The 14,761-nt window shown below is 43.0% G+C and overlaps 1 protein-coding gene across 3 annotated transcripts in view; it reads left to right on the forward strand.

The window, feature by feature from the left end:
* The first annotated feature begins 597 nt into the window (after positions 1-597).
* The window catches only part of Akap7 (A-kinase anchoring protein 7), a 138,269-nt gene continuing 124,105 nt past the window's right edge, over positions 598-14,761 (forward strand). For 2 of the 3 annotated variants that reach the window (XM_052169739.1, XM_052169738.1), the window contains exons 1-2: positions 598-747; positions 9,670-9,801. In XM_052169739.1, the coding sequence (XP_052025699.1) occupies positions 621-747; positions 9,670-9,801 (259 nt within the window). In that variant the 5' untranslated portion in view covers positions 598-620. Of the gene's footprint in view, positions 748-4,339; positions 4,437-9,669; positions 9,802-14,761 lie in introns of all 3 variants that reach the window. The other variant, XM_052169740.1, reaches the window with a different exon arrangement.

Here is a 14,761-nt window from a genome sequence, read left to right on the forward strand (position 1 = left end):
AGGTGAAGTGTTCTCAAAGTGGGCTAGATCAATTGATTATTGACGACACACCACCATATTTTCTTAAATTAAAATTACACACCCCCAACAAACCAGCAGTAATACCACCATTTGCCCCCCAGCCCAGAAAAAACACTAGCATTCTTTTCTACAAGATTCATATTTTAACTATTTTTTTTAAAAAGTAAATTGTTTTCTCTTATTTTACTCCGATACTGAGGAACCTAATCTGCCAAAATTTTCTAGATGATTTCATTTAGCAATTCCAACCTTTAGCTATTAAACTGCTGTTGTAAATAAAAGCATCTCATAGAGACGTTCAAGGCCTCGCTATTGTACTTTCTGCTCAGGCCGCCTATTTCGCAATCAGATCTGTGCTTCCAAAGCTCCACGCTAAAGCAAACACACGGGTTCTCAAGAGACAGCGGGCCAAGGAATGCTCTCCCGATCCCAGGCTCGCCCCTCCAAGCGTGGGACGGGAAGGGCCGCGCCGCAGGAAATAACCGAGGGCGGCCAGAGGTCGGAGCCCAGCGCGGGCCCCGGGGACCGCCCCGATCCGGGTACCCACGCCCCGCCGGGCCGGCCCCTTCCGGCCCCTCCCGAAGCGGCGGGTGCAGGGGATGCTGCGACTCGTGGGGCACCGCGCCTCCCTAGGCCTGGCCGCCGCGGCCCGCGCCCCCGCCGCTCCGCGCGCCCCGGGCCCGCGCCTCCGCCTCCGCGCCGCCACCATGGAGCGCCCCGCCGCGGGTGAGAGCGCGCCGCCCTGCGCGCCCCGGGACGGCCTCTGCCGCGGGGCGTGCTCGCCCGCCCCGCTCTGCCTCCCGGGCCCCACAGCCCCACGCCCCTCGCGCTCGATCCTCCCCCTGCACCCCGTGCGCCCCGGCCCAGCCCTGTAGTCCAGGCAGTTTGGTTGCCTCCATGGGTCTCCGTGCACCACTCCACACTACGAATGGAGAGGCGTGGGATCTTACTTGAGTTGTGGTTTCTTTTACCTCTTCCTGTCTTGTGGCCTGTGGCCCAAAGTTTTGCAGCTCATCCTTTCTTACAGTGTTGGGGAGGTTAACAAAATCAAAAAAAAAAAAAAAAAAAAAAAAAAAAACACCTCCGTTTTATTTATCTACTTATTCGTTTTTAAAATGGTAAATAGAAACCTCCGAACACCGTCTTGTCTCATTTAGGATTTTGCTCGAGTCTTGGCAAGGAAAACTTTAAAACGGGTGCTAGATTGGCACCCAGAATCAACTCCGGCTTGGGTCGAACCTGGGTAGGAATTAGAGGTTGGACTTGGAGGGAAAGGAACCGAGAAATAATAGGGGAAAAAAGGAGTTCTACAAGATCATTCTCTCCTCAATGTATACAAAGCATAAGAATATTAAAATAGGCGCTCCAAGCATGCCATGTAAATACTTTATATGTAAATATAAATTATGTGAATAATGTACATGTGTTTATAACTTTCATGGGAATGCAATTACATGTCACGCGTGGGTAATAGGCGGAAGGAAATAGAAGGAGAGGACTCCTTTCACCTATTTACACCGCGTCGCTTTGCAGTTTGGGATGCTCTTGGCGTATCCTTTCCCTACAGTGAGAAAGCTTAAGGCGCTAGTCCAGTGTACTGGGTCCTTCCGTTCACGTAGTGTCGACTTGTTAATTTCTCCTTTGGATTGCTCCCTCTTCATGAGGAGGAAGTGGAAGCCCACCGGCCCGGTGGGTGTGAAGTTTAAACATCTCTGGAGACCTAGAGTTTACGTAGCGAATCGAAGCGGATAGACCCCGCGGATGACAGGCCCGTTCGTTCTATTGCTGTTTAAGCTGTTCAGGGACCAGAAGAGAGTCCTAATGGAGTTGTGTTTTGTGGTTCAGATAGGAAACTTGTTTTGTATGACTAGCGCACTCTGTCTTTTATGGTTTCTGTTTGCTTGACTTTGATAATGTTTGCTGAAGTGTACCTGTGATTTGAGTATTCGAGTGCGTTTACTGTCTTGGCTTTAGAAGATCCTTTACATGTACATTCATGGCTTTTCTTACAAAAGCAATAATTCACTTTAGAAACAACCTAGTACTGTGGTTGGAAAGCGTCTAGCATTCGCAGACACTCCGGCCTTTATTCTTCCTTTCCTAACTGTACATCTTGGGAACATGCGGTTTTCTGGCTACTTTTTCATTTCCCTTATGCTTGTTTCGCAACACTGGGGATAAAGCCTGGGGCTCCGTGTATGCTGAGTCAGCGTTACTCTCCAGCTACACCCTGACTATGTATCCGCTTGTTAGAGAGTCCCCTTTCCCCTGTTTTTTTTTTTTTGTTGTTGTTGTTTTGTTTTGTTTTTTGTTTGTTTGTTTGTTTTGTTTTTCGAGACAGTTTCTCTGTATAGCCCTGGCTGTCCTGGAACTCACTCTGTAGACCAGGCTGGCCTCGAACTCAGAAATCCGCCTGCCTTTGTCTCCCAAGTGCTGGGATTAAAGGCGTGCATCACCACCGCCCGGCTGTTAGACTCTTCATAACCCGTTGTGGTTTTCAGTCACCGGAGTGAGCATGCACTATTTAACTGTTTCTCTGTTAGGCATTTAGATTCCTCCCCCTTTTCTCTTGCCTTCACATAAGGCTGTGAGGAGGCCTGTGTGAGTGTATGTGATAGGAGCCCAGATTTTAGTAAGAAGAACCTTCGGCTATCTTCCGTGCTCCTCACCTGCTGTTGGCACGTTGCTTCCTGCCTCAGTTTACAGTGCTGCCATCATTTTAAAGAGCTCAGGGCCTAGTTGGTTCTGGAAGTTGTGGGCCATGTAACAGGGTTACTTGATCCACAGGTTAGCTTCCGAATCTACTTTACTTGTGGGCAGGCTCCTGATTTCATAATAGCCTTCCCTATAACAGAGTTATTAAGATGTAAATGAGTTACTTATCAGAGTGAGTCTGCCTGGCGTAAAGTACTCATTGAAATGTTGGCTAGTAATGCTGGTAATGCTGATTTCTAATTAGCAAAAGTAATAATACTAGTAATGCTAATTTCCAGTTTCCCATCATAATTATTAGTGTAACAACATTTATTCTTGTGATTATTTGGATTTGTAAATGATACTTTTTTTTTTTTTTTTTTTGGTTTTTTGGATTTGTTTTTTTTTCCCAAGACAGGGTTTCTCTGTGTAGCCCTGGCTGTCCTGGAACTCACTCTGTAGACCAGGCTGGCTTCGAACTCAAAAATCCACCTGCCTCTGCCTCCCAGAGTGCTGGGATCACAAGCGTGCGTCACCACCGCCCAGCTGATACATTTTGTTTTTAATGACAGAGCAAATTTGGGGTGACTTTAAAGTTCTTTGTGCCATGTGGCTCAGGCTGAGGATAGCCTTGAACTCCTCCTCTTTCTGCCTGCACCTCCCTGGGATTGCAAGTGTGACCTAACATCCCTGGCTTACACATTTTGTCATAGATCGATTTACTCTGTAGAGTGGAATCTCAGTCTCGTACATGGCAAGCAAGAACTCTCTCGTGGTGGTATATCCCAAACTTCATTAACTTTAAATCTGAGATAAAGATCTCACTAAATTAGTTGTATAGGATTTTTTTCTTTAAATTTATAATCCTGCCTCAGTTCTCAAAGTACCTGGGATTACAGGTCTGCACTACCAGGCTCAGTTTATCTAAGTAACATTACAGCAGCCAAAACAGTGAATGTGTGCTTTAAATGCTTAAAGATGGACTGTTTAAGGCAGTTCCCAGAGAGAAGTATTTACATGTTATGAAAGAGGAAGTGTGGTTGTGATGGATGTATTTAATTATCTCCCTGAGACTTTGCCCAAATCCCAGCACATACGGACCTGGAGCAAGGTTCCTGAAATTGAGTTTGAGAAATATTGTACTGTGGAATGACCTGCACTTCCTCCGAGATGTATGAGACAGATACAGTGATGCATGCACCAGCCCTTGGTAGCTAAGTTGGAGGATTGCTAGTTCAAGGCCAGCCTGGGGTACATGGAAAGATTGTGTCTCAAAAGCAAACAGACATAAGAGGTAGGATGTGGGGAAAGATGAACCCTGCTGACAGGAAGGTGAGCGTGTAGAAATCGGCATAGAGGTTCCTCAGAAACTGAAAATATAACTACCCTATGGCTATTCTTTATGGCTATACTGTATAGCTGCTGGGCATACACTCAAAGGATCCTTAAGTCAGTGCATTACGAGATCCCTGCACATCCACACTTGTTCCCACATTTTCACAGTAGTCAAGTAATATAACTAACCTAGATGCCCATCCACACAAGAGTGGAGAAAGAGAATGTGGTACGTTTATAGTCTCCAAAATTCCATAATGCAGCTTTTTTTTTATTTTTTATTTTGCAGTTGCAAAGAAAAGTAAAGTCATGGCATTTGCAGGAAAAGTGATGGAACTGGAAATGATTATCCTAAGAGAAATATGCCAGACTCAGAAAGATAACATGTATGTTTTCTCTTATGGGTGGGACCTAAATTAAATTATATATGTAGATATACGTATATATTTATGTATGTGTGTTTGTAGGTCACGAAACTCTAAGAGGGGATCTTGAAGGGGAGGAAGAGATAGATTTTAAAGGTGATAGACAACAAAGAAATGACTGAAGTGTTTGTAACAGGAAGGCAGAGAAGGCATAGTTCAGGAAGCATCTGGAGGCGGGCGAGTTGAACTATTACGAACAGATGATAATGGTGCGCGTGCATGAAGAAGCCACAGAAGAACCCAACAGAGGGCTAACCCCGAGACTAAAGCTATAACTCCAGTGTCACAAAGAGTAAAAGGCAAAAGAGACGTAGTTGTCGGCAGCCTTCTCCTTCTGGAGCTGTCTCATCCACAAAAATCCCCTCCATTTTGTTCACTAACAGTGGAAAGTAGTTTGTCTTTTAAGTTCTTGGCTTTTGTCAATTTTAATAAAAGATTGCATCTGAGTTTACTATTTAAGTACGTAAGATGCTGGAGAGTGGGCGGTCATTGTTTTGTGCACTGTAATCCCTGAGAGGCGGAGGTGGGAGAAGGAGGAGCTCACGGCCATCCTCAGCTACATGTTGAGTTTGAGGCCAGCTTGGCGTGTAGGAGACTTTGTCTCAAAACCGAGACCAAGGAAGCAAACATACAAACACACAAAAGGATGCTCTAGAATAAATCACAGTATGCTTTCATTTTTTTTTTCTGATATTGGTTGGTTCTAGTTTTGATTTTGGTGTGTAGGATTGCAGCCCAGGTCTGGCACAATAGACAGGTGGTCTGTAGTAAGCCACACCCTCAACCCTGATGTCTTAGCTTTCATTTTTATGCGTTTTACTGAATCTTGTGAAAATGAAATAACTTGCTGTGCTCTGAGACTGCAGTTAAGTACCGTTGGTTTTCACGGTATCGAGAGAGCCGCACTGCAGTGAGATAGTAGCCACTTCCGGGTATGTATTTGCTCTGGCCAGCCATTTGGTAAAAGTTGGTAGGATACCTGTGGGCAAGCTGGCTCAGTGCTCAGTGTGGAGTTATCCAAGGGGAGCCAGACAGAGCGCTGAGGGAGTGTTGAGGACTGTATTTACTGACAGCCATTGAAAGTTCCCCTGTTCACCAGGTTTCCTGGCTAGAGTAGTAGGTACCTTGGTCACTTTCAAATCTCATGGAGAGGACAGACAAGAGGACAGCTGCATCGCGTGCATTCCTGGTGGGCCCTTCTTAGGTACCTGGAAGGAGGCTGGATCGCTAACACACTCAGAGAGAAAATTCTGGAGCATAGCATGGTCTACACCATGTAGACCTGGTTTAACTGGCCTGGGGCCGAAACCCATCCCTGGATAGGTTGGGCCCAGTGCCTGGGATCATCACTGCTAATTTAAAGTTCTTCTTGGCTTCATCGAATGACTCACTTAGCATAGCTAAGTTTGCTTGCTCGGTAGTGATGCTAAGTGATCTTACGACAGACTAAACTTTAAAGTACATCAAGGACTTAAAGAATGACTTAAGTCGCTGTCTAATGCTGTCTCCTTGCTTTCAGAATGTATGAGAACGGAGAAATCAGTTTCCTCTATTTCCTATATTGCCAAGAATGTATGCTGTCAGTATTCATAGGAGAAAATAGGCCTTAAAATATACCAATCCTGCTGAAGGTCATTGATTAGCAACACAGTCCACTCTAGAGTTTTGTTTCTTTCGTCTGAAGATCTTGGGGCTGTATGAAAGCTGGGGCCTACTGCTGCCCCCCCCCCCCCCAGCATAAGAAGGAGCATCGTTTCAGTAGCCTGGGAAGAAATCAGTGCTCAAAATTTGAATATGCTTTCTACTAAATGACACTGCTTTCCTGAACAGCTGACGGGGGAAGGAAAGTTGAACAGAGAACGAGATTTAGACCACTTTCTACAGACTCTGGACACGAAACCCCACCCATGTCCCAATGTCACCCATGTCCTGACCCCACGCCCTGCCTCCTTGGTTCTGAGATCCTGACCCCACCCCACACTCTGCCTCCTTGGCTCTGAGATCATAAATCCAACCTCACACCCTGCCTCCTTGGTTCTGAGATCCTGACCCCACTCCACATCCTGTCTCCTCTAATAGTAGTAAGAATGATGATAGCTTTTGTACTACTATGAGATTGAAAAGTTTTACCTGAAGCCATTGTAAGCCAGGAACTTTCCCCATAGCATGTAGACTTGGGAAATAGTGTTGACATGATAGTATCATGTTGGGACTATCTCCTGCCACTAAATGCTAGATTGAGAAAAAGTTAGGGGAACATAGTTGGGTTTATTTATTTCACCAATTCTGATTTGTATGCAATCTTCTTATATGTTATGGGTAGTATCTAGGTATGTTTAATTGTATAAGTACTTAAAAAAATTGCTTTATCGTTGATATTGTTATTTGGAGTCAAGATCTCAGTCTATAGCCAGGCTGACTTTGAACCCACATTCTCCTGTGTGCTAGCACTAGAGACATGTATGTGCTCCCACGCCTGGCTGACAAGTGCACTTTTGTTAAATGCTTTTCTGAGTGTAAGGTGCTGGTGGGTGATGGTCCTTTACATGGAATCGTAAAGGTTCAAAATAAGTCAACTGCATTTGTGTTTCTAAAATGCTTGTATTCTACACGGGAAGCTGAACCAGGAGGAGAAGAAGGTAAAAGAGTTAGAGGATGTATTTTTAAAACTAAAACCAATAGTGTCCAGGCTGGCATTGAATTCACACCATAGAAAAACCTGAAACGGGCTGGAGAGGTGGCTCAGTGGGTAAGAGCACTGACTGCTCTTCCAGAGGTCCTGAGTTCAATTCCCAGCAACCACACGGTGGCTCACAACCATCTGTAATGGAATCTGATGCCCTCTTCTGGTGTGTCTGAAGAAAGCAATGGTATACTCATTATACATAAAATAAATAAATAAATCTTTAAAAAAAGAAAAAGAAAGACTTCAGTTGAGATCATCCTGCCTCAGTCTCCCTATTGCTAGGATTATAGGCCTGAACAGTTCCAGTTTGCAGGCCATAGCTTTTTGTTTGTTTTATTTAGTGTGGTGTGTGTGTGTGTGTTGCTAGGGATTAAAACTAGGGCCTTGTTCCTGTGAGGCACTGTACTTCTAAGAGTCTTCCCCAGTACCCTGTAAGTCATAGTTTAAAAAAGATTTTTTTTATTATTTCGTGTGCATGTGTGTGTGAGTGTATGTCGGTATGTGTACATGCCTGAATGTATGCATGGATCATCATGTGGGTGCCTGAAGAGTCTTGAAGAGAGTGTTAAATCTCCAGGGAGTGGGTGAGTTGCTACATGTAGCTGCTGCGACTTGACCCTGGAAATGAGCCTTGGCCTCTGGAAGGTGCAACAAATGCTGTTACCCATTGAACCTTCTCTCCGGCCTCCTCCTCCTCACCGCCCTCCTCCTCCTCTTCCAGCTTTATTTTTATTCTGTGTGCATGGCTGTTTAGCCTGTGGGTTATGTCTGTGTGCCTACCTCACACATGGTTGCAGTGCCTTCAGAGGTCAGAAGAAAGTGTTGATTCCTCTGGGACTGGAACTGGAGTTAACAGACATGCTGGTAGCCATGTAGGTGCTTGGGAACTGAACTCAGGTTCTATGGAAGAGCAGTCAGTGCTCTTAACTCCAGAGCCATCTCCCCAGCCATCTTGCATATTCCAATGGAATGTGTTTTGCAGTTATTGCATTTGAAAATAGAGGATTACAACAGATGGAGATACTTTTTTTTTTGACTAGTCTGCAAGGCAAGTTAGTCTTCAATAATATACTGGCTGAAAAATATGTAAGTATTCCAGGATTTTGTTCAGTACAAATGCCCTTTATGTCTGCTAATGGAGGCACAGTGAATGATGGTCCCGGGGAGACCACCAACAGATGCCCTTAGCAATTAGCTGTCAGTTCTGGTCTTTCCCTTAGCCTCCACCTAGCATTGTGGGTGTTCTCCCCATGATCAGAAGACAAAGGCCAAGTGTGAAACGTGGCTTTAGGACATGACACGGGAGGGCTGTTACAAAATACTGTGAGGGTGATTTGTTTCTCATAATTGAATTTCAAAAAAAATGCATATTAGAGCCATATATTTAAATTCTTAGTGTGTATGTGGGAAGGCATACACACATGATTTGGGTATGGAGGTCAGAGAACAATTAGAATTGGTTCTCTCCACCTGTAGATGGATTCTGGCCAGCCCGACTGAGGTTGCCAGACTTTCATGGCCAAAGCCTTTACCCAGGAAGCCATCTTTCTGGTCCTGAGTCAAGTATTTTTAACTAGATTTCCAGTGTTAAGTGTAATGATGGAGTGGAAGAGTTTATGGAGAAAAAGAAGGCAAGAGCTCATGTAAATTAGAAACAGTGCGGGAGGAAAAGGGATGAGAGGTGAAGTGTGTGTGTGTGTGCATGTGTGTGTACGTGTGCATGTCTGTGTATGTGCTTGCGTGTGTGCGTGCATGACTGTGACCAAAATACACTATGTTCATGTGTAAAAATATTACAATGAAACTTGTTAGGATATATTATGTAATATATCCTAACAAAACAAAATTAGACAAAACATATTAAAATGCACCATGTAGCTGATATCACTGAAAATAGACATGCAAAGACACAATGAACAAGTCAACAAACAACCTTTGTTAGTTTGTTGTCAATAGATGAAAAAAGATGGCTTTTAGGATTAAGAAAATTTACCAATGAAAAAGGTAAGATTATTGATGTATTTGCCATCTACATCTGAGTCGAACATACTCAGGAAAAGGATTAAAGCCTTAGAAGCTTACTGTTTAGTGTAAAAAAATGCACCTTTAAAAACAAGACTATGCAAAAACAAAACAAACTAACAAGCAAACAAACAGCCAGGCATGGTAACCCATGTCCACACAGCACTCAGGAGGGAGAGGCAGGTGGAGCCCTGTGAGGTCAAGGCCAGCCTGGTCTACAAAGACAGTCCAGGATAGACAGGACTATTATACAGAGAAACCCTGTCTTGACCAACCAACCAACCAACCAAGCAAAGAACAACAACAAAACCCAAGCCACAGCAAAACAAAAACCACCCAGGACTCCATAAGAGGAGCAAATAATAACCCCTCTTTATGGAGACTCCTATGTATTGAGTTCACCTGGCTGGGTTGTTTTGGTTTTCACATTGGAGTTTAACAAATGACAATTCAGTAACACTTGTTTATGTTTCTGGTCTGTTACAGGAGAAATAGATTCCAATAAGCGTGAACATATATCAAGAGAAGAAGAAGGGGCAGGGGAACTGGAATTCAGCCCTGTGGGTTCTCTGGCAGACATGCCGTTTGCTGTTGTAGATATTCAAGATGACTGTGGAAGTAAGTTCTGTGTTCAAACACAAACGTTTAGAAGCAGTGGGCACTACATTTAGTTATACATTCAATCCCTCTTTCAGTTAATTCATTTTACATATGCGTCACGCTTTTGCGTGCTGACAGTTATCGGGTGCTTTGCTGTCCAAATTGTCACAGATGATATGAAGGTACAGCTCACAGAATTTTGGACCAGATTATTCTGTGGTTGCTTCTGAAAGTCATGGACCTGCCAGACCGTTTTGTGGTTTACATCAACCCATTTTAGTTCTTTAGAACCGCCTGTGATTTCAGAACTGATCCCTTCATGTAATAAATGGCTGGTGGCGTTTGGGTATATGTAGGCACTTGGCTATGTATTGATCAGTTCTATCTTTCTGTTAGTGAATCAGAGAAGTATTATCAGTTCAGTTCCGACAGTCCCTTAGATCTTCGTCTACAAACTCTATGAAACCAATACTTGATTGAAACATTAAACTAGAAAATTCATGTCATTATGAAAACAGAACTATCCATAATGATTGGGACTCTCTCCTCTACCAAGGTGACCGATTTCTGTTATTCAGGAGCAGGAGATGAAACCTGTCCACTGTTTACTGTCGGCACTTGTGATCTGTCCATGCCTTACTCCTTTTTTTTTTGTTGTTGTTGTTGTTGTTTTTTTTTGGATTTGGTTTTTTCGAGACAGGGTTTCTCTGTATAGCCCTGGCTGTCCTGGAACTCACACTGTAGACCAGGCTGGCCTCGAACTCAGCCTGCCTCTGCCTCCCAGAGTGCTAGGATTACAGGCGTGCACCACTACCGCCCTGCTCATGCCTTACTCCTATTTAGTATATCTGAACGGCTTACAGTAGGAGTGAGTACTGAGCACTTCTGGATTCCCAGAGAGCAAACAGTATTGTGTAGTGTCTGTAGTCTGACTATTGATTGAGAAGGTTCATGACTACTGTGAACTGGGAGAAGGACTGGGGCAAGTTTGGGACCTCTGTTCTCCTCATGCTTTGAAAAGGGTGTCTGCTTCTGCTCAGGATGGGCCTCGGGAAGGGAGGCCCTTTATGCAAGCAGGATCTGCACCCCGCCCCCAACTCCACCTCTTGCTCCCTCGGTACCAGAGCAACACTATCTATCCAGGTAACCTGGGGTAGAGGCCAGTCTACCGAAATCTGTTCTTGACTGTGGAGTATTACACCACTCTCTGATATTGTGAGTCTTAGGAGCTTTAAAACCATTTGAATGTTAGCCTACATTTCAAACCACAGAATGGGAAGCTTTCTTCTGTGGGAAGACGGCTTTCAGATTCTAAGCTCCAGTTTAATGCATGGGCCCTTTGGGATAAGGGGAGAAGCAGAACTCGGTTTTCAGTTTTGATTACTGAATTTTCTTCTTGTGTGACTTTGGCCATTCAAAGTGTGTGAGTGGGACTTTAACTGTGTAAAGAACAGATTTTAATTCCTTCTTGCTTACCTCATTATGATACTGTACAGATCAAAAGAGGAAATGTGTATAAGAAAAGGGTTAAAATGTAGCTACACATAATTGCTATTTTATAAACTCTTTGTGTGTGTGAGTGCGTGTGTTCAATTGTATGTGCTGGTACACATGTGCGTGCGGAGGCTGGACAATGGCATTGAGTCCGTTGATCCCTTCCTGCCTTGTTTTCTTTTTTTTTTTAAATTTTATTTATTTATTTATTTATTTATTTATTTTTTGTTAGGCAGTCTCTCATAGATCCTGTAACAGACTATTTCAGGAGGACATCTGGAAAGTGTACCCCTTGCCAGAGAAAACACTCTTCCTGACTTTTTAGACGATGTCCCTTGTAGTGACGATTTTGGCATTTTGGTTTCTTTAAGAAACACAGAAATATTGTAAGAATATGTTTTCATTTTAATTCCTGGTGTGGGATGTGGGGCTGCTTCAGATTGTCCACAGCAGCTGACTAGGATTCGTCTCATGCTCTAGCAAGGGCATGATTTTGCCAGTGGCAGATAGTTTCTATAATTATATGATATTTGGAATTCTAGGGACTTCCCAGAGGGTATACAAATGCTAGGGCTCCCAAGGAGTGGAATGGTTGTGGCTGTTGGGTGTTGCTATTGGTCATTGTTGGCCATTTGTTAAGTAGTTGCATGCACAGAAGAAATTAGATGTCCTGACAGCAAAGATTAAATTCATCCGGGGAAACTCAGTGCTGATGTTACCCGCCTTTCCCCCATCCTCTGTTCTCTCCTATGCAGTGTTAGAGGCGTGAGGGGGTAGACGAGAAGGGGTGGAGAAAGGTAGAAGCAAGAAGGACTCAGGGAGTAGCCAAAGACAGCTACAGTCTCTCTCATTGTACAGAGTCATCTTTACTGGGTCTGCCTGGCTGAAATGGGGTTTTGCATTTTTGGGGGTGCTTTTATGTAAAGAGGATGTTTCACTAGAAATATATAGGAATATTAAATGTTCTCAGATATTATAATCAAATACAAGAATATTAGATACATTTAGGGTCATTTATGAGAATACAGAGGTAGACCAGTAAACCGTAAATGTATATATGAAAGAAAATCTGTTATATGGTGAGGAGATAGATAAACTTGGTTGGTTAGGCATGTTCCAGCAGACAAACATAACTCAAGAGAGGACATACCAGCACTCTGTGTGTTCCTTCTCTCTATAAGAGAAGTGTACTGTGGCTCAATTGGTTTGAAATCCAGGAAGCCTCCAGAAAATGTTTTGCGGTTTTACTGTTTGCCTCTGACAGTGGAGTGGGTGTTAGCTGGGAGAGTTATTTTGCTGATGGGACCAGCCCAGGCTGCTTCCCACAGAAGACGGGGTGAACTTTAGTTTCACTGACTGTTGTTATATGAGATTGTCAGTTCCTAACAATATTTTAACAATTACATTTATTTATTTGTGTGAATGTAAATGTGCACAAGCATGTATGTAGATAGATAGCTTCATGTGTGAGTGTGTGCATCCAGAACACACATGGAGGTCAGAGATCAACATGAAGGAATCTTTCTCTCCATTATTTAGGTCTGGGAATTGAACTCACGTTATCTGTCTTGGTGGCAAGCACCCCTACCTCCTGAGCCATATTGACAGCCCTCAATTTATGACTAATACAGAAACTAAATTCGAATAAAGAAAGCATTTGAGAGTTGGTTTTTAGTTACAAGACTTTCCTGAATGTGAAGCTCACTTCCATAGAAATTACTAATTCTTATTTTACGTCCTCAAACTTTGTTTTGTTTATGTGGGTGCATGTTTTGAGACAAGGTCTCATGATGCTCAGAGTGGTCTTATAATCATTATGTGACTAGGGCTGGCCTTGAACTCCTCCTCTTGCCCTCATAAACATTGGCAACATAAGCTTGCACCAGCTTGCTGGGCTTTCTCACAGAGTTCTAATATAATTATTAGCGGTTTTATTTTTTTTTGAGATAGAGGAAGTTATCATTTCATTACCTATTAACTAGTTAAGTTATATTTATACATTTTAAACTATCAAACAAAATTCATCTAAAATTTTTGTATAGAAAAGATTGTATTTTAGTACATACAGATATCAGTGATTATTCTTTGTCAGTTAACAGGAGATTCATTATATTCAGTGTCCTTTATATAGTTAATTGGAAAAGTGAATACCATATACAGAAATGCATGGATAAGTTCTGAGAATTGCTTTATTAGGCTACGTTTTGTTTGTGTTTTGTACATCACAGGAAATGTTGCAAATTAAGAGGGCTGTGATGTCACTAGTTAATGAAGTCACTATTAAAAATATTTTAATATTTTAAATGTATTTGCTTTTTTTTAATTTTTTTTTTAAGATTTATTTATTATATGTAAGTACACTGTAGCTGTCTTCAGTCACACCAGAAGAGGGCATCAGATCTCTTTACGGATGGTTGTGAGCCACCATGTGGTTGCTGGGATTTGAACTCAGGACCTTCGGAAGAGCAGTCAGTGCTCTTAACCGCTGAACCATCTCTCCAGCCCCTGTATTTGCTTTTTTAAGATAGTGACTTCATGTTTAGCCCAGGTTGGCCTTGAACTCAGGCTGCCTCAGCCTTCCCAAGCGCTGGGATGTCGGGTGTGCATAGCCACTCCCAGCTTACTTGAAAAAAAATTATTTTCTTAATCTGCTTAAATAACGAGAAAGGAAATACCAAAACAAACTCTAATTTATTCTCAGCATTTTAATTAAGAGCAAGTGTGAAAACAAACCACAATAACAGATGGAACACTTAATTAATTTCTCTTCTAATTCACTCCTTTGTAGTTTTGGAGGAATAAATAGAATTGAGAAAAAAATTAGATGATTTACTTAAGATGACTCGTGGCGCTTTTGTTAAAACAAAAATGAAAACCTGCACTTGGGAGAGTAACAGCCTTTGTGGTGACATGGAGTCTGTCAGCGCACAGTAACGGGCTACTGAAGTCATTGTGAACATTAACAGGTATAATAAATTAGGTTTATGGCTTTACAAGCTGTACTTCCACGAAGGCTTTGTGCTAACTACTAAAATTACTATAAATAATCTGGTGAATGATCCAGGGCACATGGCCAAAGATTTCTGCATTTTGTGACCTCAAGTCACCAACCTTTAATATTTTTATCCGTAAGCTAGATGATTACATAGATCTTTGGTTTTTATCTTTTCATATGTAAGCGAGTAAAAGGGATATCAGCAAGTTTTCTTTGAGGACGCAGATGTGATCGCAGAGCTGGAGGGACGTGACGTGAAGCTCAGGGTGAGACAGCAGAGGGCTTCTCTGTTCCGGTTCCACAGATAAGTGTGGTACACACAGGAAGACTTTCTGCAAACCGGAGACAACGGGACTGACCTCAGCTCAGGGTCACGGGTTGCCAGTGTCAACAGGACATGGGAGTAAGGGGACAAAGCAGCAAACACACTACAGGGTTGTGAAGGTGTCCCATGTGTGCACTAGCTGGTTTTGTGTGTCAACTTGACAC

This window comes from Apodemus sylvaticus, chromosome 23 (assembly GCF_947179515.1).
Source record: "Apodemus sylvaticus chromosome 23, mApoSyl1.1, whole genome shotgun sequence".
Classification (NCBI taxonomy): Eukaryota; Metazoa; Chordata; class Mammalia; order Rodentia; family Muridae; genus Apodemus; species Apodemus sylvaticus.